The following is a 25,098-nucleotide window of genomic DNA, read 5'->3' as shown; positions in this document are numbered from 1 at the left end:
TTACCTTACTGTCCAGGTAGTCACCCTTTTTGATTAGGAACTCTGCAATCGTGTCCAGAAGTTTGCCTTCACGCAGTCGATGACGGGCAATATATTTTGCAATCAGGGCCATGGTATAAGGGGTGATGCTGTCCACTTTTTTAGGAAGTTCTTCTAAAACAGAAAGAAACATATTTCAAGCTGTGATTCTCTTCAGTCCAGTGACTTTGATATCCCAGATGACAATGCAGGAAGCACCAGTAATGTTAGACTGCATCATCCTTCTAACTTCAAGCAGGGATTTCTGCTTAGAGCTGTCTGTACAAACACACACAAAAAACTGACCTCAACTTTGATAGTTTTAACATTGTGAAGTCTGGTGCACATGCTGAAGGTGACACAAGGATTGAGGTAACAGGGGTAGCTGCAACTTCAGGAGAAAAGAGGGACACCGACCTGTTGATAGCTTGTTTCTAAAGGCTGTGAGAAGCAGTACAAGGATTAGTGATTAATTTCTGCACTGATAAGTGAAGGACCATGTGAACGTCATTTAGATAAAAATTGTGCAATACTAAAGATGATACTGAAGGAACTGAAGAGATTTATGAGGGCGTTGCCAGGACTCAAAAAGACGAGTTAATAGGAAAGGGTTGGCCAAGGTATAATTTTACCCCTTGGAACGTAGGAGACTGAGGGGTGACCTTATAGAGGTGTATAAAGTCACCATGAGTATAGATAGGATGCACAGAGTCTTTTTCCCAGGGAAGTAAGAGGGCATAGTTTTAAGATCGGAGTGGGGGGTGGGGAAGATTCAAAGTGCCCCTAACAGTAACTTCTTCACAGAGTGTGGTGTGTATATGGCCAGAGGAAGCAGCAGAGGGAGGAACAATAACAATATTCAAAAGACAAGTGCATGGATATGGATCAAACATGGGTAATGGGACTACCCTGGAGGGCACCCTGATTGGCACAGACAAGCTGGGCCAAAGGGACTGTTTCATGCTGTATTACTCTATGACTAATGAGACCTCAGCACTTGCTTAGGTTTGCATCTGTATTTTCATAAGTAACAGTGCATTCTTTCACAGCATTACAGGGTTACCTGTATTTATACAAGTCACTGCTGGTTGGAGCTCAGGGCTGAAAACTAATTGTCTGTACATTTATTGTTGGGCATCACTTTTAATGACCTAAAAGGTTAGCAGTTTCCTACCTGCCAGGCTGCTGATGAATTTTTCCTGCCTATTTTCATAGAAGATATGAGAGCTGAAGATCAGCTCCAGTGACTTATTGCTGGCCTCCCGACAACATGTGGCAAGCATCTCGTCCAGCAGGGTCATCTCATGGTCCCTCACATTGGCAACGTGCCCCAGTGTGTGCTTGACCAGCCGCAGGATCTTGCGGTTGTTAAGAAGCTGCTCACTAGTGTAGGAGTCAGACTGCAGCGCCTGTGACTTCAATCTGTAGTAAGAGAGCAAGAGGAAAAGAGTCTGGGGATGACGCTCCTTCTCAATGTTCTTCTCCAAGCCAGCGAGGCAGCTCTCAACCAGCGGGTGCTGTGTAGACCGATGCAGTTTCATGACACTACTGAAAACCATGGAGACATCCTTCTGGTTGAACTGAGTGAGCCGGACTCGCGACTCCTCCTCCAGGACCTGAACAATCTTGGAATCACTGGGAAGACCTGTCAGCAGAAGAGAAGTAACCCAGTTTGACACAGAGAAGAAGCCAATGTTGATTTGATGTGGGCAGAGTCAACATGTCTAGTCTTTATTATCTACAACCAAGGGCCACTTCAGTGGGGTTGGGGGAGAGGTATCCCAGTCCACACCCCCCTGAAAGTGGCAATGCACACAAATACGGTGGTATAGAGAATGTATGAAATGCATGTGTTTGTTGCTAGGGCAGAGAGCTTAAAAAATTATAAAGTCATGTTCCAGATATATAAAACTTTGGTGAAGTTGTACAGGAAGTATTGTATGCAGTTCTGATTGCCCCATTACAGATGTTATTTGGATCAGAGGATATTAACTATAAAGAGAGGTTGGACAAACTTAGTTGTTTTCTCTGGAGCTCCAGAGGCTAAGGGGAGACCTGACAGAAATGTATAAAATTATGAGAGACATAGATAGGATAGATTAGAATCTTTTCCCACCAGGATAGAAATATTGAAAAACAGAAGGCATAACTTTAAGGTACAAAGGGGAAAGCTTAGAGGGGATGGGTAGGCAAGCTTTTTTTTTTAAACAGAGAGTGATGAGTGCCTGGAATGGATTTGCCAGGGATGGTAGTGGAAGCAGGTAAGATAGAGGCATTCAATAGACTTTCAGATAAGTAACTGAATGTGCAGGGAAAGGAGGGATATGGATCATGTGCAGACAGAAGGGATTAATTTAATTTGACATGATGCTCAGCACAGACATTGTGCTTCGTGGACCAAAGGGCCTTTTCCAGTGCTGTACTGTTTTATACTTTCTTTGGGGACAGCCATGCAGGGGGGTACAGGAATGGAGTATCAGTCCGTTTCAGCATGTTTCCTTGCCCTGTACACAGAGGTGAAACAGTTAAGATTCTATGACACGAACACAAGGAAATCTGCAGATGCTGGAATTTCAAGCAACACCCATAAAAGTTACTGGTGAATGCAGCAGGCCAGGCCAGGCCAGGCAGCATCTCTAGGATCCTAGAGCTGCTGCCTGACCCGCTGCGTTCACCAGCAAGATTCTATGACAGATCAGATTCGGGTCTGTTTCACTTCATATAAGATAGTGATAATTTGTTATTTTGTGGCAACAGTACAATGCAAAAACAAACAATACTATAAATTATAATATTTTTTAAAAATGGAATGACAAGATAGTGTTCATGAGCTCATGCACGATTCAGAAATCTAACAGAAAATGGGAAGAAGCGATATGTGAATCACTGCAAAACAGAATCCTGTGCCTCCTCCTTGACAGTAGGAATGAGAAGAGGGCATGCCCCATTTCATTTTTAATGAGACCAGAATTTTATTCCTAGAACTTTTAAATTGAATTTAATTTACATTTGGAGACACAGGAGACTGCAGATGCCACAGCGCGGAGAAACAAACCCACTGGGTTAAGTAGCAGTGGAGGGATGAAAGGAATAGTGGGCACTTTGGGTGGAAACCCTTCATCACCAGTTCACACGTTTCATACCCTGCTCTGAACCAGTTACATTCCCAGTGACTTTACTAGGTGGGTTTCTATACAACAGTTACAAATGGAGTGCAAGGTCAAACATGACATGTTCTCACTAAATGACAACAGACTTGAAGGGCCACGTATTCCATCTTGAGTGCCTCTCTCCTGTACTTGTGCACTCTGAGCATGCCCCACAGATTCCAGATTTCATGCATTCTTCAGTAACTTATTGACTGTGTATGACTCACGAGAATGTGCTTGTGGGCACCATTTTAGACACATGAGTGATTTCTTCCACATAAGACAGCCAAGTGGCACGCAGTGACTGTTCAGGTGAACAACTGGTTGATTCCAGTTCCATGCTGTGTCACTTTGGCAGAGGGAACTCTGCTGCTGTAAATGGGAGTGAAAGAATCCTGGATGTTTACTGAATGGGAGGCGGCACTCAGCTGCCACCAGAGAGCAAGCACAAGGTCAGACAGCAGTAATTCCACATACTGTTGCTGCTGCTGGCAGCTGCCTCCAGCCAGACTCCCCAGAATCTCTCTACAGAATTCTTTATTCCCTGAGAGAAGTAGCACAGATTGAGAACAGGAGGACATGCCTCAATACTACTGTGCTCATGGTAGGAAGTTTGGCTGGCCTTATCTGTAAACAGATTAAAGACCCCTTTGATTATTGTATTACTCTTCTAATAGCCTTTATCTGATCACTGCTGGTATAATTCACTTTCTGAAAAGTTCCTTGAGATAGTAGACAACTTATTTTTTAAAGATCTCTGAGGCCGGGGTGGGATTTAAAACAGTTGAAGAGAAATGACAAAAGGATGGACCAGGAAGGAAAAAACGGACAATGATAATCAGTCTGTTACAAAGGGAAAGAATATATAAATGGGTTACCACTTATAGTCAGAGCAGCAAAAAATAATGCACAGACAGAAACTTAAGGTTCGTTATCTGAATGCACATAGAATTTATGGAAAAGGTGAGAGCTCATGGCACAGAAACAATAAAAATGGACACAGATATGATTGCAAAGTAATCAACTTTAGGAATTAAATAGTTCATGGTCCCTAATATTTAGACATAAAGTAAAAGGGTGTAGGATAGCCCTGAATGTAGTACAGGAAACAGAGAGGATTAATTTTAGCTCCAAAAAAAAAGGAAGTCGGATCAGGAGTTTATGATGGCGGTGGATGAGGAGATGGTGGATGCACTGGTAATCATCTTCCAAAACTGCTTGTATTCTAGAATGGTCCACAAAGATTGGAAGTAATCCCATAATATAGGTGAGAAAACAGGGAACAACAGACCAAGTAATCTGACATCAGTGGTATGGAAAATGTTGGATGCTTTATAAAGGCAATGACAATAGGACTAGACAGAATCAGGAGCAACACGCACAAAATGCTGGAGGACCACAGCAGGCCAGGCAGCATTTATGGAAAAGAGCATAGTCACGTTTCAGGCCAAAACCCTTTGGCAGGACTAGAGAAAAAAAGCTGAAGAACTTTTTTTTTTCCCTCCAGTCCTGCCGAAGGGTTTCGGCCTGAAATGTCGACTGTACTTTTCCATAGATGATACCTGGCCTGCTGAGAACCTCCAGCATTTTGGCTTTCCAGCATCTGCAGATCTTCTCTTGTTTGTAACTAGGTAGAATCAATGTGTGTTTGTGAATGGGAAATTGTGCTTGACAAATCTGTTGGGTATTTTGAAGCTGGCAAGATAGATAAGAGTTAATGTAGTTTGATAAGGTTCCATATATTAAACAAAGTTAGACAACGTGGTATTGGGGACAATATTGACATGAATTGAGGACAGGAATTTATGGGTTGGGAGACAGTGAGCAGTCCACATCAATGATCTGCATGAGGAAACCAAGTGCAAAGCTATATGAATGGGCACAGACAAAGTAGATGGAACAGAATGTGGAAAATTCTCTTTGATGAAGAAAATATAACAGCTTGAGATATTAATGAAGAGAGATTTGGAAAGCACTGGTGCTTACAGGCTTTGGTGTCCTTCAACACAAATCATGTAAAGTTAATGGGAAGGTTTAGCAAGCACCCTTCCTAGCAGAGGGATTTAAATACCAGAGTGGAGATGGTGATTTTAGCTGTGGTAAATGAAAGAAAATATTCTGTGAAAGGCTTTTTCTTGAGGATTATTTGACTGAGAAATATGACCCCCCCCCCCATCTCTGGCTTTCAATACAGCAAGGGGAGGGGGACGAATTGAGCCTCTTTCTTACCCAAAGCAGCAACCGCATACAGACAGTTCACAATACTGAAGTTGTCGAACTTGGAGCAGTCTGCCACAATGGAGTTACAAAGTGTCTGGAACTCCTCCAGTTCCAACATTTGGCTGTGGATGGTCTCCTCACTGGCCCCTCCAGATCGTTGCTGCAGGACCTGGCCAATCTTCTGCAGAGCAATAGGGTAATGGTTGTAGGAGATCTTGCCGGGATTCTGTGTCACCCAGCGTAACACCTCACCCACAGTCCGTGAGCGGTCGATCAGCCGCTTCATAGTGAAGAATGTGTCGTAGCTCATCTTCTCATGGATGAAGTTCCAGGTTTTCTTCTTGATGCGGTGATGGTGGTGGTGATGGCGGTTTTGCTTGTGTCCATTGTGCCTTCCCTGGTGCAGGTGAGGGAAGTGTTCCAAGTATGCGGCCCAGGTGTTTTGCGACTTGCAGGTGTGGTAATGGGCTGCGTACATCATACCCCGGCTCGGCAGAGGGCAGGGGACAGCGCGGCAGCAGGCCAGGTGGAAGAAACGAAGGAAGCAGCCCAGGCCAAAGTGAGTCAGTCTCCCTAGCAGCAGAACACCTTTCGTCCTTGGCAGCAGAGACCTGAAACAGTGCAGAGGCAACCTTTGCATCTTAGGCACAGCTCACCTCGAGGGAGTGCGGACGATAGCAGAAACCTAGAGGAAGCACAGAACAGCAGTTGTGAAATCTAACATGGTTACAAATATCTAACACCACACCCAGACTAGTACCAGCGTAATTACATTTAGAATCTTTTCACATAATAGGCCATTCAGTCCATCAAAACCATATCTACTCCTAGTACAGCACACCAGTCAGCCTTATTTACCTGCTCTAATCTCACTGCTTTCAAATGCTTATCCAATTTCCTTTCCAATTGTTGCTTATATTTCCTTCCACCTTCTCTGTACACAGCAACTTCCATTTGCAGGATTAAGCAGTCCATTGTCTTATCTCCCATATCCCTCATCGGAAACCTGAAATCTGCATCTGTATCAGCTCATGACAACAGCTTTCCTTTGTATAACCTACCTAAACATATTATGTAGATCTGTCCCTGTCAAATTGTCCTTGAACTTTTGAGAGTTTGGCTGAAGGTTAAAAAAAACAGGACTTCTAGATTGTAAATTGAGAATTACTCTCACTGCTAACAAGGGTAGGAATAGGAGGATAGGGCAAATGAATGCCTGGCTCAAGAGCTTTTGCAGAAGAGATATTCAGTTTCTTCAATCATTGCAATCTCTTCTGGGACATGTATATCATTGACATCATGCATCTAAGTACAGTGAAAAACTTGCCATGCACACTGTTCAGACAGGTGATTTCACCGCATCTGTACATTGAGGTAGTACAAGGGAAAAGCAATAACAGAATTCAGAATAAAGTACTACAGTTCAAGAGAAAGTACGGTCCAGACCGACAATAAGGTTGAGTGTCATCAAGAGGGAAACTGTAAGGCAAGGGTCCCCAACCTCTTGTGCACTGCAGACTGGTTTAATATTGACAATATTCTCGCAGACTGGCCGACCAGGGGGGCGGGGGAGGGGTGTGTGTTCAAGTTCAACAGTGAGTGATAGGGAATGAGGAAAGGTGCAGCTGACTCATATTGTTTCATATCGCCAAATCATATCGTTTCCTTGTGGCCCAGTCACACATCTTTGCGGCCCGACAGTTGGGGACCACTGCTGTTAAGGTCATGAGTCCATCTTATCATACTCAGGGATGGATCAAGATTCTTCTTATGCGGGAAAGAAGCTATCCTCAAACCTTGTGGTATCTGCTTTCAGGCTTTTGTTTATTTAGTCCGAAGGAGAGAACAGAGATGGCCTGTACAAGAAGGGAAGGTAGCATCTAATCCGGAGAGGGACCAACCTCCTTGCAGGGAAATTTGCTGATGCTACTTGGGAGGGTTTAGAGCTCCTCTGGTGGGTTTAATCTACTCTGGCAAAGGTTGCAATACAAAGTAGTATTGGTACAGATGAGCACACCCAAAATGCTAGAGGAACTCAGCCGGTCAAGAAGCAACTATGGAAAGGAAAAGAGTTGACCTTTCCAGGCGAGACTTTTTATCAGGATGCAGCCTGACCTGTTGAGTTCCTCTGCCATTTTGAGAGTATTACTCTGGATTTCTAGCACCTGTAGAATCTCGTGTTGAGAAAGTTGAAGTAAATACAGAAGTTGAGGCAAGTCAACAAGGCAGACTCCCTTCATTGGCTGAACAGGGAGTGAAGAAGGTCCAAGAGACTAAATTACATCTACTTTAATGCAAAAAGCTTTACAGGTAACTCATGGCAAGGACTGGCACATGATTTTGTAATATTATAGCTAGGACAGAAACGTGGTTAAGGGATGGGCAGGAAAGGCAGCTTAATGTACCAGGATACAGGTTTCCCCTGCCATCCGAAGGTAGAGCGTTCCTATGAAACAGTTCATAAGCCGGAATGTCGTAAAGTGAAGAAGCAATTACCATTTATTTATATGGGAAATATTTGTGAGCGTTCACAGACCCAAAAAATAACCTACCAAATCATGCCAAATAATACATAAAACCTAAAGTAACAGTAACATATAGCAAAAGCAGGAATGGTATGATAAATACACGGCCTATATAAATTAGAAATACTTCTCTACAACGATTGCCTGCACTGTTCTCCGTAGCGAAAATCTCACGCAAGCGCTCTTGGCAAAACACGGCACAAGCGTTCTCAGCAGAAAATCTCATGCAAGCGCTCTTGGCAAAACACTCTCTCCAGTAACCTTTAAGCTATGAAGCTGCCAAATCATAGCAAATAAATCATAAAAATACACAGCCTATATAAAGTAGAAATAATGTATGTACAGTGTAGTATCACTTACTGGAATTAGGAAGTTAGCGCCAAGCACACTGATGACGGTGTGTTAGGCTGAGTCGTCGGAGGTTGGGGTGGTGCAGTGGCCCCCACCCTCCAGGCAGCGAACCGATACCGATCCGCAAAGCATGCAGGGGTACAGTGGTAGCCGGGACGCATCCAGCACATCTTTAAGAAAAAAAGCCGAAATAAACAAGCTAACTAATTTACGTGCCGGGTGGCACCTAATTAATTAGCTTGCTTATTTTGGCTTTTTTCTAAAAGACGTGCTGGGTGCCTCCCGACTACCGCTGCATTCTCCGCGAATTGGTATCTGTCTGCGGCCCGGAGGTTGGGACCGCTGGGGTGTCATCTCATCGTCGATCAGGGCAGGCAGGTCATCTTATTCTGTGTCTGCCTGCCTCGATGTCGAAAGTCAAGGTTCGTCGTCAGCTGTGGCTGATGTGGAAGGCTTGACAAACGATAGTATGCTTGACTGCTAACCTCGCGCACTTTTCTATCATACAGTTCTTTGTAAGGACTCAAACCATCCTGCAAATATGCCCTAAACCAACGTACCCTTTCAAAATTAAAGTCGTACTTTTCTGCAATCATTGCAGCGAAAATCTCACGCAGTTGCTTCACGTTCAGTTCCTGGTCGACTTCACTTTTGGTCCATTCACTACTGCATTCGGTTTCGATTGTTATCCTTTCCTCTTCCAATTGCATCAGCTCTTCATCTATCAGTTCTTGGTCATGGGATGCCAAAACCTCTTCAACATCATCTTCGTCAACTTCCACAAGCCAAACTTGCTTTGTCCTTACTTCGTTCACCACGATCAAAACGCTTAATTATGTCTAGTTTTACGCTAAGTGCAACACCCTTACAAGCTCTTTTAGGCTTTTCCGATACCTTAGAGCTCATCTTGCTAACGGCTGCTCACAGGCACATGTTTAAGCAACGCTGGCAAGAATGCCGTTCCGAATCCGGGGGAGAGCAGCTGCTCGGGGCGTGCGCTGCTTTTTTCATAACAGTGAAAACACCTTCTGTTAGTGAAAACAGGTAACTAATGCAGGCCTTTCGTAACAGCAAGGTTTCGTAAAGCAAACGTTCAAAAAGCGGGGGACACGTGTACAGAGAGACAGGAAGTAAGAGAAGAGATTAGGGAGAACATCATGGCAGTACCGAGAGAGGATATTCCAGGGAAAATGTTCAGCAAGGCCATTCCGGTAGACTATAGAAACAAGGAGTGATCACTTTGTTGGGCTTGTTACTTTGGGCTCCACAATAATAAGTGAAAATTAGAGGAGCAAATATGTAGGGAGGTCATAGATAAATGTAGGAATAATAGGTTTAGAATGGTAGGTGAGTTAAACTTCACTCACATTGACTGGCTTGCCACAGTGCCAAGGAATTAGATGGGATAGTTTGTTAAGGGTGTCTAGGAAAGATTTCTGAAACAATATATTGATGGCCCGACAAAACAAAGGGCTAAATTCCTCTAGAAAATAAGGCTGAGCAAGAGGCTCAGTGAGAGCACAGAGTCCATAACTCTATTAGTTTCATGAAAGTCATGGAAAAGATTAGACTGGTCTACAAGTCAAAGTCCTAAAATGGGGAAAGAATAATTTCAATGGAACTTGAAAAAGTTGACTAGGAGAGGCTATTTGTAGGTAAAGGGCCTTCTGCTAAGTGGGAGGCTTTTAAAGTGAAACAAGAAGAGTTCAGGGCCAGCATGTTCTTGAGAGTGAAAGGCAAGGCTGACAGGATTTGGGATCTCAGTCTGATGAGGATCGTCAAGAAAATGGTATATATCAGGTATGGGCATCTGAGATCAAGTGAGTCCCTTGAAAAGTACAGGAAAGAGTACACAAGATAAAGGAGGATTGTTTTAAAAAAGCAAAGGGTAACTAGTCTCCTTATGGATCAATGTAGTCATCTATGTGTTGAACCACAGGAGATGAGCAAGGTCTGAAATGAATATTTGCTGTCTGTATTTGACAGTGAGCCTTACATCAGTGGTGGGAAAGTTATTAGATGGGATTCTGAGGGATTGGATCTATCTGCATTTGGAAATTGCAGTACATAATGTACTGGGTGGGCACAGGAGTACATTCAGCCAGAGACTCATTCCACTGAGATGCAGCACAGAGCGTCATAGGAAGTCATTCCTACCTGTAGCCATCAAACTTTACAGCTCCTCCCTTGGAGGGTCAGACACCCTGAGTCAATAGGCTGGTCCTGGCCTTATTTCATAATTTACTGGCATAATTTACATATTACTATTTAACTATTTATGGTTCTATTACTATTTATTATTTATGGTGCAACTGTAACGAAAACCAATTTCCCCCGGGATCAATAAAGTATGACTATGACTAAATTCAAGGACTAATTACAGGCAGTCAGAGTGGCTTTGTATGTGGAAAATCAAATCTCGCAAAATTGACGAGTATTTCTTTTAACAAGTGACAAAGAGGAGGCTGATGAGGGCAGGGTAGTAGATGCCTGCATGGACTTTAGCAAGGCTTTTCAAATACGGTTGGCTGATTCAGAAGGTCAGAACACATGGGATCCAAAGAGCAACAGTAAATTGGATACAAAACTGGCTTGGTCGAAGGAGACAGCAGATATAATGAAAGATCGTTTTTCATATTAGAGGCCTGAAACCAAAAGTGTGCCACAGGAATCAGTGCTGGACCCCCTCTTGTCATATATTAGTTATTGATTTAAAGTGTAGGGTCAATAAGATTGCACATTATATCAAAATTGGTGATGTGGGAATGAAGAATGTTGTCTTATGTTACAACAAGATATCAATACTGGGAAAGTGGGCAAGGTAATAGCTGATGGAATTTAATTCAGACAAATGAGAAGTCTGTACTTTAGGAATGACACACAGTGAATGGCAGAACCCTGGGAAGTGTTATTGAAAAGAGATGCCTTTGGGTACAAATACAAGGTTCTCTGAAAGTGACAATAAAGGTTGGTGGGATGGTGAGGGTGGCATTTGGCACATTGCTATTCAACAGTCTGGGCAATGACTGCAAGAGTTGGCACATCATATTTAAGCCATACACGATGTTCATGACACCACACCTGCTGTATTGTGTGTAGTTCCAGTTGCCACAGTATAAGAAAGAAGTGATGAAGCTGGAAAGGGTGCATGTTACAGATATGTGGGTCTTGACCAAAGAAAAAGATGGCCAGAGTTTCTTAGCACTATAGTACAAGGGTGCTTATTCAGAGTGTCAAAAAACCAAAATTAAAAAAATTAGTGAAAAGAGCAAAAAGCTACCAATATTAACAAAAAGATATCCATCAGAAAACACAATAACAGCTCTACATGTTGCCCAGTGTGAACTCCCGGCAGTTCAATCTCTCTCTCTCTCTCCCCGATTGAAAGCTATTCGCCACTTCTTTTAAGGCACCAGACATACCATCATTAACTACAAAGTTAATTTAAGACAACTTATGAATTAGGATATAAAACACCCCACGATACAGTTACAATCATATTACAAAATAAACAGAAGTATCTACTTTAAATACAGTACACAAAAAACATATACACATTTACATATCCCTATTTCTAAATAAATGGAATATTCTGCCGTGAATGGCAGGAAGGGCACCACAAAGCCAAACCCTTCAGGACCGATGCAGTAGAGGGTTGGGGGGGGGCAGGCAAGGGGGAGTGCTGGCAGGAAAAAGGGAAGAGAGGGGGAAGGAGCAGGAGAGGGGGAGAGAGAGGGGGGGAGAGAGAGGGGGGAGAGAGAGGGGGGAGAGAGAGGGGGGAGAGAGAGGGGGGAGAGAGAGGGGGGGGAGAGAGGGGGGGGAGAGAGGGGGGGGAGAGAGGGGGGGGAGAGAGGGGGGGAGAGAGGGGGGGAGAGAGGGGGGGGAGAGGGGGGGGAGAGAGGGGGGGGAGAGAGGGGGGGGAGAGAGGGGGGGGAGAGAGGGGGGGGAGAGAGGGAGGGGAGAGAGGGGGAGAGAGGGAGGGGGAGAGGGAGGGGGAGAGGAGGGGGAGAGGAGGGGGAGAGGAGGGGGAGAGGAGGGGGAGAGGAGGGGGAGAGGAGGGGGAGAGGAGGGGGAGAGGAGGGGGAGAGGAGGGGGAGGAGGAGGAGGTGAGGAGGGGGAGGAGAGGGGTGAGGAGAGAGAGGCGGGGGAGGAGAGAGAGGCGAGGAGGGGGAGGAGAGAGAGGCGAGGAGGGGGAGGGGAGTGAGAAAGAAAATGCACACGGTATACAGAGAGTTCTTATCAAGAGTTCTCCATCACAGTACAGAAAAGATTCACAATGTCGCTGCCAGAAATAGAGGGCTTCTGTTACAAGGACAGCCTGAATCAGTTGGGACTGTTTTCCCTGGAGTGAAGGAGGCTGAAAGAGGACCTTATGGAGGTTTAAAATCACATGCACCCTGAATGGTCACAATCTTTTCTCTGGGTGGTGGTGGTCTAAACCTTGAGGGCAGAGGTTTGAGGTGAGAGGCCAGATATTTAAAGGGAACATTAAGGGCAGGTTTCTCTCAAAAGGTCGTGGGTATATGGAACAAGCTGTAGGGGAAGTTTGAGAGGTGGAGATAATTACTGTGTTTAAAAGATAGTTATACAGACTCACAACACGCTGGAGGAACTCAGCAGGTTAGGCAGCATCCGTGGAAATGTCGACTCATCGTCTCCACGGATGCTGCCTGACCTGCTGAGTTCCTCCAGCGTGTTGTGAGTGTTGCTTTGACCCCAGCATCTGCAGATTATTTTGTGTTACTTATACAGACTCATTGATAGAAAATGTTAAAGGAGGTGGTTCAAAAGCAGGAAAATTAGACTAACTCAGGAAAGCACCTTGGTCAGCATGGACCTGTTGGGCCAAAGGTCCTGATTCTTGCTGTAAACTCTGTCCCTAAATGTAGGCAAGTAGTAGTAGTACAGGTAAATCTGATGATTGGCATTGATGCCGTGGGCCAAAGGGCCTATTCTACGTTGTATAACTCACTGACTAACCTCCTTTTCTCCAAGGAGAACAATCAGAACTTCTCCTGTCCAACCATAAGCTGTATAGAAAGGGATAACCACATTAATGGGATTATGTTGTAGAGCATCCAATATTCAGCAGGATTTAAAGAAGCAGAATTGTAGAGAAAGCAGACAGTTGGAAGAAAAATAGGATTGTGATCGTAGATTATTTTAACTTTCTACATATTGATTGGGACTGATATTGTAAAAGGACTGGATGGGATAGTTTGTCAAATGTGTTCAGAAAGTTTCTTTAATCAATATGTAGAGGTCCTAACTAGCAATGGCAAAATATTAGATCTCCTATAGGGGAGGTGACAAAAGTGTGTGTCAGGGAACACGATCATAATTCCATTAGTTTCATTTGTGGAGAAGGATTGGACTGGTCCTCAGGTTAAGATTCCAAATTGGAGAAAAGCCAATTTTGATGGCATCTGAAGATCTGGCAGGTGTGGATTGGGATAGGTGCTTTTTGACAAAGAAATGCTTGGTAAATGGGAGGCCTTCAAAAGTGAAATATTAGGAGTACAGAGTTTATATGTTCCTGTTAGAATAAGAGGCAAGGATAACAGGTTTAGGAACCTTGGTTTGAGAGATATTGTGGCCACGGTTAAGAAAAAAAAGGTTGTGCACAGTAGGTGTAGGCAGGTAGCTACAAATAAGGTACTTGAGGAGTACAAGGAATGCAAGAGAACACCTAAGTAGGAAACCAGAAGGGCTAAGAGAAGGCATGAGGATGCTCTGGTACACAAGGTAAAGGAGAAACCCAAGGGTTTCCACAGATATACTGCATTTAGAGCAAAAGAATAGCAAGTGACAAAATAGGTGCACCTCGAGATCAGCACAGTCATCTATGCAAGGAGCTGAAAGAGACAGGGGAGATCTTTAAATGGATTGTACTTGAAAGATAGAGTCTATATAACCAAGGCAAAACAGTAGAGGGGTCATGAGCTGTTTCCAGATTACTGGAGAGGAATTGCTTGCTATCTGGAGGCAAATTAGGGCCTGACAAGGTACCTTTTCAGACCTTGTGCAGAAACTGGGCCCGGCAGAGGCACTTAAAACTTCCTTAACTCCATGAGGTACCGGAGGGCTGGAAGATAGCTAATGTTATTCTTTTCTTAAAGAAAGGCTCTAAGAATAAGCTGTGAAACGATTGGCCGGTGAGCTATCAGTAAAGGGTAAATTATGAAGTATTTTAAAGAATCAGGATATGTAAGGATATATTTGGAAAGATAGGGCCTGATTAGGGATAGTGAACATGGTTTTGTGCATGGTAGTTTTGCCTAATAAATCTTATTTATGAGCAGATTACCATGAAAGTTGTGAGGGAAAGGCAGTGGATCTTATCTACTGTACATGGACTTTAGCAAGTCCTTTTGACAAACTCCCACATGGGAGGCTGGTCCGGAAGTTTCAGTTGCTTGGCATTCAGGATGAAATAGTCAACTGGATTCAACATTGGCTTAGTGCAGGGTTTTTTAATCTGGGGTACGTCGATAGATTCCAGGGGTCCGTAAACTTGGATGGGAAAAAGTTTACATTTTTATTTTCGGGAACCTTTAACTGAAATTTCCCATTTCCTTCAATTATGAACGTAGGCAACAAACAACAGTAGTATTACCAGTACCTGCGAATTTGTCAGCAATCAAAGTCACAGACACTTTCATATCACGTTACAGTTGTTACAATATATTATTCTGAGAAGGGGTCCATAGGCTTCACTGGACTGTCAGAAGGGGCCACAGCATATAAAAGGTTAAGAACCTGTGACTTAGTGGGAGAATCCAAAGAGTGGAAGTAAATGGTTGCTTCTCTGACTGGAAGCCTATGACTAGTGGCATGCCACAGGGATCGGTGCTGGGTTCGTTGTTGTTTGTCATCTATATCAATGTTTTGATAATAGCACCTGGCACTCAACGTCAGTAAGACAAAAGAGCTGATTGTGGACTTACGGAAGGGTAAGACGAAGGAACACATACCAATCTTCATAGAAGGATCAGAAGTGGAGAGAGTGAGCAGTTTCAAATTCCTAGGTGTCAAGATCTCTGAGGATCTAACCTCGTCTCAACATACTGATGCGGTTATAAAGAAGGCAAGACAGCGGCTATACTTTATTAGGAGTCTGAAGAGACTTGGTATGCCAACAAACACACTCAAAAACTTCTATAGATGTACCGTGGAAAGCATTTTGACAGGCTGCATCACAATCTGGTATGGGGGGGCGGGGCGCTACTGCACAGGACTGAAAGAAGCTACAGAGGGCTGTAAATTTAGTCAGCTCCATCTTGGGTACTAGCCTACAAAGTACCCACAGCATCTTCAAGGAGCAGTGTCTCAGAAAAGCAGCGTCCATTATTAAGGACCTCCAGCACCCAGGGCACGCCCATTTCTCACTGTTAACATCAGGTAGGAGGTACAGGAGCCTGAAGGCACACACTCAGCAATTCAGGAACAGCTTCTTCTCCTCTGCCATCCGATTCCTAAATGGACATTGAACCCTTGGACGCTGCCTCACTTTTTTTTAATATATCGTATTTCTGATTTTTTTGCACAAATTTTAATCTATTCAATATAAGTATACTATATAAAGTATACAGAATAAGATTTGCTTATTTATTTATTCTTTTTTTTCCTTCTGATTTATGCATTGCATTGAACTGCTACTAAGTTAACAAATGCCAGTGATAATAAACTTGATTTTGATAATGTGCTAAACTGGACCAGCAGACACCAAGATGGGGAGGGGGGGTGTTGTGGACAGCGAATAAGACAGGTTTGTGAAAAAAGCTTTCAGTACATTAGCCTTCATAAATTATAGCATTGAGTACAGGAGTTGGGATATTATTTTGAAGTTGTATAAGATTTTCGTGAGGCCTAATTTGCAGTATTGCGCGCAGTTTGATACCTACGTACAGAAAAGGTTATCAATATAACTGAAAGACTGCAGAGAAACTTTTCAAGGATGTTGCCAACACTTTATGACCAGAGTTACTGGGAAAGGTTGAATCGGTTCGGACTTTATTCCCTGAAGTGTAGGAGAATGAGGGGAGATACGACTGAAGTATTCAAAATTATGAGGGGTATAGGTATGGTAAATGCAAGCAGGCTTTTCAACTGAGGTTGGGCGAGACAACAAACTGGAGCTCATCGGTTATGGGTGTAAGGTGAAATATTTAATGGGAACACCCCAAGGAGACAATTCTTCATTCAAGATGGTGGTGTAAGTGTGGAATGAGCTGCCAGTGAAAGTGGTGGAAGAGGGTTTGATTGCAACATTTAAGAGAAGTTTGAATAAGTACATGGATGGGGCTGCATGGGGTGTATGGTGTGTAAACCATACCCCTCCATTCTCCACTCATCCATGTACCTATTCAAATTTCTCTTAAATATTGAAATTGAATGCACATCTTTCCTGTAAGTAGGTGACCAAAGCTGTACACAATATTCCAAATTTGGCCTCATCAACATCTTATACAACATCAACATTACATTCCTCTAGTCAATACTTTGATTTATGAAGGCCAATGTATCAAAAGCTTTATGACCCTATCACAAAATACATATCGACTCTTCTCATTCCCCCTTCACTTGTGTGTTTATCAGTTCTATCCAATCAGGAAGTTGTGGGACTAAATCCAAAGATTTAAAGACAAAATCCAGGCTAGCATTTCTGTACAGTATAAGAGATGCTACACTGTTGGAGGCAAAGTCCTTTAATAGAAAAGCTGTGAGACCTTGTATCACTTGCCTAATAGACATGAAAGAAATCACATGCAGAACTGAAAAAGGAGCAAAAGGACAGAAAAGGCACTGTTTGTTTTCTGAGTATAGGCATTCACTCTACTACCCTGGCCAATGTTTAACACACCACACACAAAAAAAACTGATCATGATGCAACAATGTTTGCAAAAGCTCAATGCAGTTCCTATAGTACCTGCTAAATTAATGGTCCCAAGAGGTCTTGCATTACCCCAAGATAAAAAAAAGCTGCCACAAAAATATATCCCATACTTAATGTAAATGAGGACTGGTCTGCAGTACAATCCCCTTAGCAAGGCAAGCAGTCAGTTTATCCGGCCACTGATCTGTAACTGGGGTGTACATACACACATGCACACTCTTGCCAAGATATCAATCAGTAAAAGGACACCTCACTATTATCCCTTTCATCAAGGGAACTGGGGCAGTGGTCAGCAGGCAGTGAAGAACATTATGATAATTATAAGGGATGTGGCCGTACAATAAGAAAGGAAATCAAGAAAGCAAAGAAGCCACAAAATATCTAAGCAATTGAGATAAACAAAATTACTAAGAGATTTTACAAGTACATTCAGTATCAGTGCTGTAATCTATTGTGGAGCCACGGTTTAATGTGATTTTTTTAAATGAATACTTTCACTTGTGTCTGTGGTGGAAAGCGCATTATCAACATGGTTTTGTTCATGGGAGATCACACCTTGCAAATTTAGCTGAATTTTTTTTTTGAGGTGACCAAGAAGATCAACAAAGGGAAAGTAGCGAACATATACGGACTTTGGTGAAGCCTTTGACAAGGTCTGAATGGTAAGCTTGTTCAGAAGCTTGGGATACATGGGATCCAGGGTGAGCTAACCAATTGGATAAAAATTGGCTTGTTCACACAAGACAGAGGATAGTATTGGAGGTTTGACTGGAGACCTGTGACAAATGGGGTGCTGCAAAAATCAATGGTGGGTCCTTTATTGTTGGTCATACAGTACAATTCAAAAGTACATATTTATAGCTATCTGTATCCAGAGTGCCTAAGACTTTGCACGGTACTGTACTGACTTTATGGATTGCACTCTACTGCTGCCACAAAAAAACTAATTCCATGACATATGTGAATGAAGAGAAACCTGATTCTGATATGGGTCTCTATTGTGGACTGAGAGTAGGAAGGGTGCAGGCTGCAGGGAGAGAGGAATCATGGTTGGGAAGAGGGGTGGGAGTGGGAAGCACCAGACATACATTCTATAATGATCAATAAAACAATTATTTCATATCCTTGCCTTGTGTCTCAGGGCTGGATGTATCTGGACCTGTGCCATACCCCATCTCTGCCACCTGTCCCACTGCACTCCACTCTCACCATTCCAAACATCCTTTGCTCCCACCAGATTTACAAACTCACTCTGTTCCACATTGACAAATTCAGTACAGTGCAAAAGTCTTAGGCACCCTAGCTATATATGTGCTTAAGACTTCTGCGCAGCACTGTATATATTAATGATTTAGAAAAGAATGTTAGTGATACGCTTAGAAACCTTGCACATCACACAAAAAAGGTTTAATGGTCAGGGAAAATAAGTAAGGAAATGGCTGAAAGACAAGTGCTTTGCGCCCCATGAATCCATCCCACCTGCTAGTGTTGCCACTTATAGCACTATGGAAGTGACACCACCAGTGGGTACGTTGATAAAAACAGAGAGTACATTTGCTTTCATCAGTGAGTATTGAGCATTCAAATTGGCACAGTCACAGTCAGCTGTACAAACTTCAGCTACATTCCAAGTACTGTGTGCAGTTCAGGTCACAATGCTACAAGAAACTTTGAAGAGGGTGCAGAAGTGGTTCATCAGGATATTGTCTGGATTGGAGTGTTATTAGTTATAAGGAGAGGTTCTCCTTCACCTTATTTGCCAAGGATTTTCTTTCCCCTTCTTTATTCTCTAAATTCAAAATGATCCATTTAGGGAAGTTAAACTTGCACAGTGAATGGCAAGGACCTTGGAAATGTTATCAAGTAGCCAGACATTGGGGAACAAGTACAGAGTTTTCTGAAAATGGCAACAGAGGTAGACAGGGTGGGCACCAAGGTGCCGAATATGCTTGCCTTCATTGGCCAAGGCATTGACTAAAGGAGTTGGGATATCATGTTACAGTTGCACAAAGAAGTTAGGGAGCACTTGGGAATATTGTGTGCAGTTCTGTTTCCCACTCTGAAATTTAGATGGAGAGGGTGCAGAAAAGATTCAGAGTTATTGCCTGGACTACAGGGCTTAAAATATATTGGGTAGGCTGCGACTTTTCCCTAGAGTAAAGGGCACTGAGGAATGATCTTAAGGTGGTTTATAAAATCATGAAGGGAATAGAAACAGATAATCAGTCTTTTTTTCAGGGTATGGGAGGCTAAAACTAGAAAGCATAGGAGTCCAGAGGATGGTGGGCATATGGAGTGAGCTGCCAGAGAAAATGGTAGCAGATACAATTCCAACATTTAAGAAACATTTGGACAAGCACAGGGATGGGAAGTATTAAGAGGTATATGGGCCAAATGCTGGCAAATGGGATAAGCACAGATAGGCATCTTAGTCAACACAGATGAGTTGTGTCTTACAATTCTATGAATCTATAATTTCTCTCTGTCAGGCTATTTTCTTCCCTCTCCAGAGGAACATACATGGCTCCCTCCCCTTCCCCCACACCAAATCTCAGTTTGAATCCCTGCATCCCCTCCCCCAACTGTGCAGAAACATTAGAACATCAATAAATGTTAATGGAATAACTGAATGAACATGTGTATTTGAGGGTTTGTGGCAAACCTGTCTTCACCAGTACTCCTCACCACTTTATAAGGTCACACCTGTATTCACCAGTACTCTACCACCAGTCCTACAAATGTGTACCCAACAGAACAGCACGAATTTATGTCACAGAACATACATGTAAAACAACAAATTTCACAACATATATCAGTGATAATAAACCTGATTCTGGCAGCTTAGGAACAACTTTTTCTCCTCCATCAGAATTCTGAACAGTCCATAGACACCACCTTGTTATTATTTTATTTTGCACTGCTTGTTTTTTGTAATTTATAGTAACTTTATGTCTTTGTCCTGTAATGCAGCTGCAAAATAACAAATTTAACATTATATAAGTCAGTGATAACAAATCTGATTTTGTTATCAAGTGCTTTACTTGTACCCAGTGTTTGCTCCCCACTATTACGAAGTAAAACATTGTTAGAAAATTTAAACTCCTCGTGAAATATTCTAGTAGTAAATTTGGATTTAAATGTTTGGCAGCTGCACTGTGGTGAACTGCAGCATTTACACCTTGTCCCGGTTAATGTTTCCCCAATGCGTGGTGTTCTGAGTGGTTTGACTTGAACTGAGCCCAGAGAGGGGCGACGTGAGGACACGGCAACCTCTCGGAGCTTTGCCACCCGGCCAGTTACCCCTTGGTGCCTATCGGTGAGCAGAGCTCATTGTTGGCGATACGGGCCCAGACCGCTCTTCTCCCAGCCCCCGCTGTCGGGGCCCGGTCCCCCGCTCTCAGCAGGCCAGCGGGCACCAGTGTCCCGAAAGGACCGGCTCCCAGACTTCGTTCCCCAGCTGCTCACTTACATCGCCCGACAGGCCCCCGGTCGCAGGGCCCGGCTCAGGCCGCCGACTCCCACTGTTCCTGCGGCCGCACCGCTTGCTCAGCTCCCCGGGGCCCGAACCGGGGCCGCCGCCGCCGCTGCCGCTGCTGCACCTGCGCGTTCCCGAACGTCCGCGCGCTCTCGCCGCGGCCAGTGCGCAGCCGCGGCGGCGCCCGGAGCACCAACCCCGCCCGTCCGCCCGGCGCAGACCCGCCTCTTCCGTCCGCCGCCGGCTGGGGGACGTAATGGCCTGACCGGTATCCGAGTGCTCGGGTTCTGACAGTGCCCAGTCTTCAAACAGTCTCAGACCCAGGCAAGAGTCGTGACTCTGGGTACAAGTCCTGGCCAGGCCCGAGCCGCACCCTCGCTCCCGGCTTAATGCTTAGGCCTTCCGGGATTTGCTCAGGTTGAGGACTGGCATGAACACGCTGAGCAGTGTGGACTCCGGTTGCTACCCGTGTGTGGGTGCGAGTGAGAGTTTTGGGCCCTGGACCCGGGAAATTGGAATTTGCCGTAGAGATGGTGCAGCTCCTGGCTCCAGTGTTGAGCAGTTCATTGCCCAGTAATAGGCCCTTCGGCCTATCTTCTTTGAGCCTGATGCCTTTCTAGACCTACCGCCTGTGCCCACTCTGCGCCTTTCCTAACCCAGCACAGTACCTGTCCGAAGTCAAGTTTATCATCAGGTGTCGTTGTTACTGTACAAGTGCAATGGAAAAACTTATTTGCAGCAGCATTACAGACACATGGCATCATATCAGAATCAGTTTTGTTACCGCTGACATGTAGTGAAATTTATTCTGCTGCAGTACAGGCAGGACATAAACTTAAGTATAATTTAAAAAAAATAAATACTGCAAAAGATACTATAGACCATTCAGAAATCTGAATCTTTCTATTCATTGAGCGTGGCTGTTTGGGCTCCTGTACCTCCTCCCAAAAGGTAATGAAAAGAGGGCATGTCATTAATGGTGAAGGTTCTTAATAATGGATGCCACCTTGAGGCACTGCCTTTTGAGGATGCCCATGATGGAAATGGCTGTCTACAACCTTCTGAAGTCTCTTGTGATCCTGTGCATTGAAGCCTCTGTACCAGGCTGTGATACATCAACCAGAATGCTGTAGAAATTTTTAAAAAGATTTTGGAGACAAATCACTTCTCAAACTTGCAACAAGGTGGAGCTACTAGTGTGTAAGTTGTGGTAAGCCAAAGGTTACTTAATGTCCAAGCAAGGACAGATTGCAAATAGAGTGCAGACAACCAAGACAAGAAAAGTCTTTGAAGAGCGTAACTTCATTTTACAGAACAGATTCCCAGATACCTTTTCACTCACTGGAGACAATATAAGAAGATAATGAAAGGATGAACCCCCCCCCCCCACACACACACCAACAAAGGGATAATTGCTTTACTAACTTCAAAGTATCATTGATTGTTAGTTTGTAGTTTTATTGACTTTTAACACCTTTATTGTGAATGGCGATTGATCCGGCAAGTAAGAAATCCAAATATACACAGCTGACCAACTGGTCCATTTCCATAACTGCTAATCATTTCTGTAAAAAATTAGCATTATTTTGTTTTGACTTCAAAACAGTGTGGTGACTGGGGCCATGCTGCTCTCCTTGTGCATGAGTAAAATAAAGTATGATTGAGGAATGAGCATGTGTGTTCAAAGTCCAGTTAATTGGTGACGATGCTAGTGTGTCTCCATGATTGCTTCAATCTGTAAGGCCCAGGATAGATCCCCTGAGGTGTTGATGCCCAAGGACTTGAAGCTGCTCACCTTTTCCACCACTGACCTTTCAATAAGGTATGTTTTCTCCCGACTTCACCTTCTTGAAGTCCACAGTCAGTTCCTTGATCTTGCTGACATTGAATGTGAGATTGTTGATTTAACAACATGCTACCTGCTGATCTACTTCACTTCTGTACACCTCCTCCTCAACATCTGATATTTTGCCAACAACAATGGTGTCACAGATGAATTCAAAGATAGTGCTTGAGCAAAGCTTAGTCACACAGTGTAGAGACAGAAGAGCAGTGGACTGTGTAAACATCACTTGGTGTGCCTGTGTTGATTGTCAACATGGTGGTGATCAGTACTGACTGTGGGCTCTTGATAAGGAAATTGAAGATCCAGTTGCAAATGGCGTTATAGATTCCCAGGTTTTTAGGCTTGCTGGTTAGTGCTGTGGGGGTGATAGTGTTGAACATTGAGCTAAACGAACAGTAGCCTGAAATATTTATTGCTGTTTAGATGCTCCAAAGCAGAGTGAAGAGCCAGTGAGATTGTGTCCACTCTAGACCTTTTGTGGCAGTAGACAAATTGCAGCAGCTCTAGGTTCTTAACCAGGCAGGAGTTAATTTCAGCCATGACCAAACTCCAATAATAATAATAATAATAACAACAACAACATTCACAAGGAAATCAAATTAGACATTTTGCAAGGAAGACCATCATTAGAACAAAACTAAACTGCAACCGCCTAGCTTTGTGTCTGTGGTCTTACTTTCATTTTGAATGCTATTTGCTTACTTTTATTGTTTGCACAATTTGTTTTTTTCTCTCTGCGCATTGGGTGTTTGATGGCCTTTTTTTAGGGGTTCTTTTGGGTTTCTTTATTTTGTGCCTGTTTGTAAGGAGACAAATCTCAAGGTTGTGTAATGTATACATACTTTGATAATAAATGTACTTTGAACTTTAAAATAAAGTCCATTTTATTGCAAAGTGGCCAGAGTGTTACAAAACTGAGGGAGAGATTAGGGTTATGCGGGTTGGTTGAAGAACTGAATGGTTGATGGGAAGTAGCTGTTTTTGAACCTGTTGGTGATGGACTTCGGGTTTCTGTACTTCCTGCCACATGGCAGCAGTGAGAAGATAGTGAGGCCCAAGTGACTAATCCCTTCTGGCCTGCATTAATTTCACCGGATAACAATTTTTTTTTTGAAGTGTTGTTTCATCATAATTTTTTTTTGCTTATGATAGACTGCTTGAAGCTGAACATAAATATAACATCAAAATTCTTGTATCATGTAGGAATTTGGAGAAACAAGAAATTAACTTTTTTAAATTATGTGTTTAATTACATAATGGTGCTGAGCTTTGCAACAATTCAACTAAGCTGAAAATGTTATGTTGATAATTTTCATTTGTACTCAACATCTGAGGCTTCTTGCTTAAGTGTCCAACAATAATCAGCCTGTAGTGATGGACTCCATTTGCCCTGACACTGTTTCTCCATGACCACAATGTTCTGGTGAAACCTTTCACCATGCTCGTCACTGACAGTGTCAAGATTTGCAGGGAGATGGTTTTTGTATGCTTGGAGCACATTATCAACCAGCTGCATATAGTTTGGTGCTCTCTAATTGCCAAGAAAATTTTCAACAACCTCCTTGAATGCCTTCCATGCGATTTTCTCCAGTCTCACTAGAAGTTCTTGGAATTACCAGCCATTTATGACCTGTTTGATTGGAGTACCAACAAAAATGCCTTCCTTAATCTTGGCATCAACTATTCTGACTTGAATTATGAATTGAAATAACAAATATAAGCTTTTTTTTTAACAAAATGGTGTGTGATAGGGAAATTTCATGGCGATTTTCATGATCAGCAGCCCAAAATCCGTAAGATACACTCAAATGTATTCAGGAAGCAACATCTTTCTTGTCCAGTGTTTCCTACCCTTTGTGCCCTGGTCATTCATATACCTGTCAAGATGCCTCTTAAATGTTGTTACTGCTCCTACTTCTAGCACCTCTGGCAGCTCATTCCAGATTCTAGATCGTCTTTGAAAAATGTATTCCTTGTATCTCCTTAACACATTGATCATTGGTATTGATTTATTAATGTTGCATGTACCGAGGTACAGTGAAAAGCTTGTATTGCCTACTGTTTATACAGATCAAATCATTACAAAGTGCATCAAGGCAGAACAAAGTAAAAGAGTAACAATGCAGAATAAAGTGTAAAAGGTACCAAAAAATATACAGTACAGGTAAATGATAAAGTGCAATATCATATATGACAAGGAAGATTGTGAGGACGAGAGTATACCTGACATTACAAGAGGTCTGTTCAACAGTCTGATAACAGTGGGGTAGGAGCTGTTTTTGAGCTTGGTTGTACATGGTTTCAAGCTTTTGATTCATCTCTTCAATTGGAGAGAGGAGAAGTGAGAATGTCCGGGTTGTGGGGGTCTTTGATAATGCTGGCTGCTTTACTAAGATTACTTTCTTAGGTGCATCAATAACAATTGGTAATGGTCAAGAGAAATATGCTACATTTCTTTAGCCTCCTGAGGAGGCAGAGGCATTGGTGTCCTCACTGGGGCATAGAAGCCTAAAGACTAGTTAATACACAACTGTGGCAAGAGCTAGCAGGGGTTGGTGCACAGTGGCAGATCATGGCTGGACAGCCAGACAGAGTCTCCGGGTCAGAGTAGGCTGGC

General features: G+C 43.3%; 1 protein-coding gene across 2 annotated transcripts in view; it reads right to left on the bottom strand.

The window, feature by feature from the left end:
• fastk (Fas-activated serine/threonine kinase) overlaps positions 1–20,771 on the bottom strand; it is an 80,167-nt gene extending 59,396 nt beyond the window's left edge. For both annotated transcript variants that reach the window (XM_072257005.1, XM_072257010.1), the window contains exons 1-4: positions 20,630–20,771; positions 5,397–6,072; positions 1,193–1,663; positions 5–153 (exon numbers count right to left, since the gene is read on the bottom strand). In XM_072257005.1, the coding sequence (XP_072113106.1) occupies positions 5–153; positions 1,193–1,663; positions 5,397–6,027 (1,251 nt within the window). In that variant the 5' untranslated portion in view covers positions 6,028–6,072; positions 20,630–20,771. The remainder of the gene's footprint in view (positions 1–4; positions 154–1,192; positions 1,664–5,396; positions 6,073–20,629) is intronic.
• Positions 20,772–25,098: the final 4,327 nt, after the last annotated feature.

Source organism: Mobula birostris, chromosome 1 (genome assembly GCF_030028105.1).
Source record: "Mobula birostris isolate sMobBir1 chromosome 1, sMobBir1.hap1, whole genome shotgun sequence".
Classification (NCBI taxonomy): Eukaryota; Metazoa; Chordata; class Chondrichthyes; order Myliobatiformes; family Myliobatidae; genus Mobula; species Mobula birostris.
The sequence above is the reverse complement of the archived record's forward strand: the minus strand, read 5'-3'. Positions and strand labels throughout refer to the sequence as shown.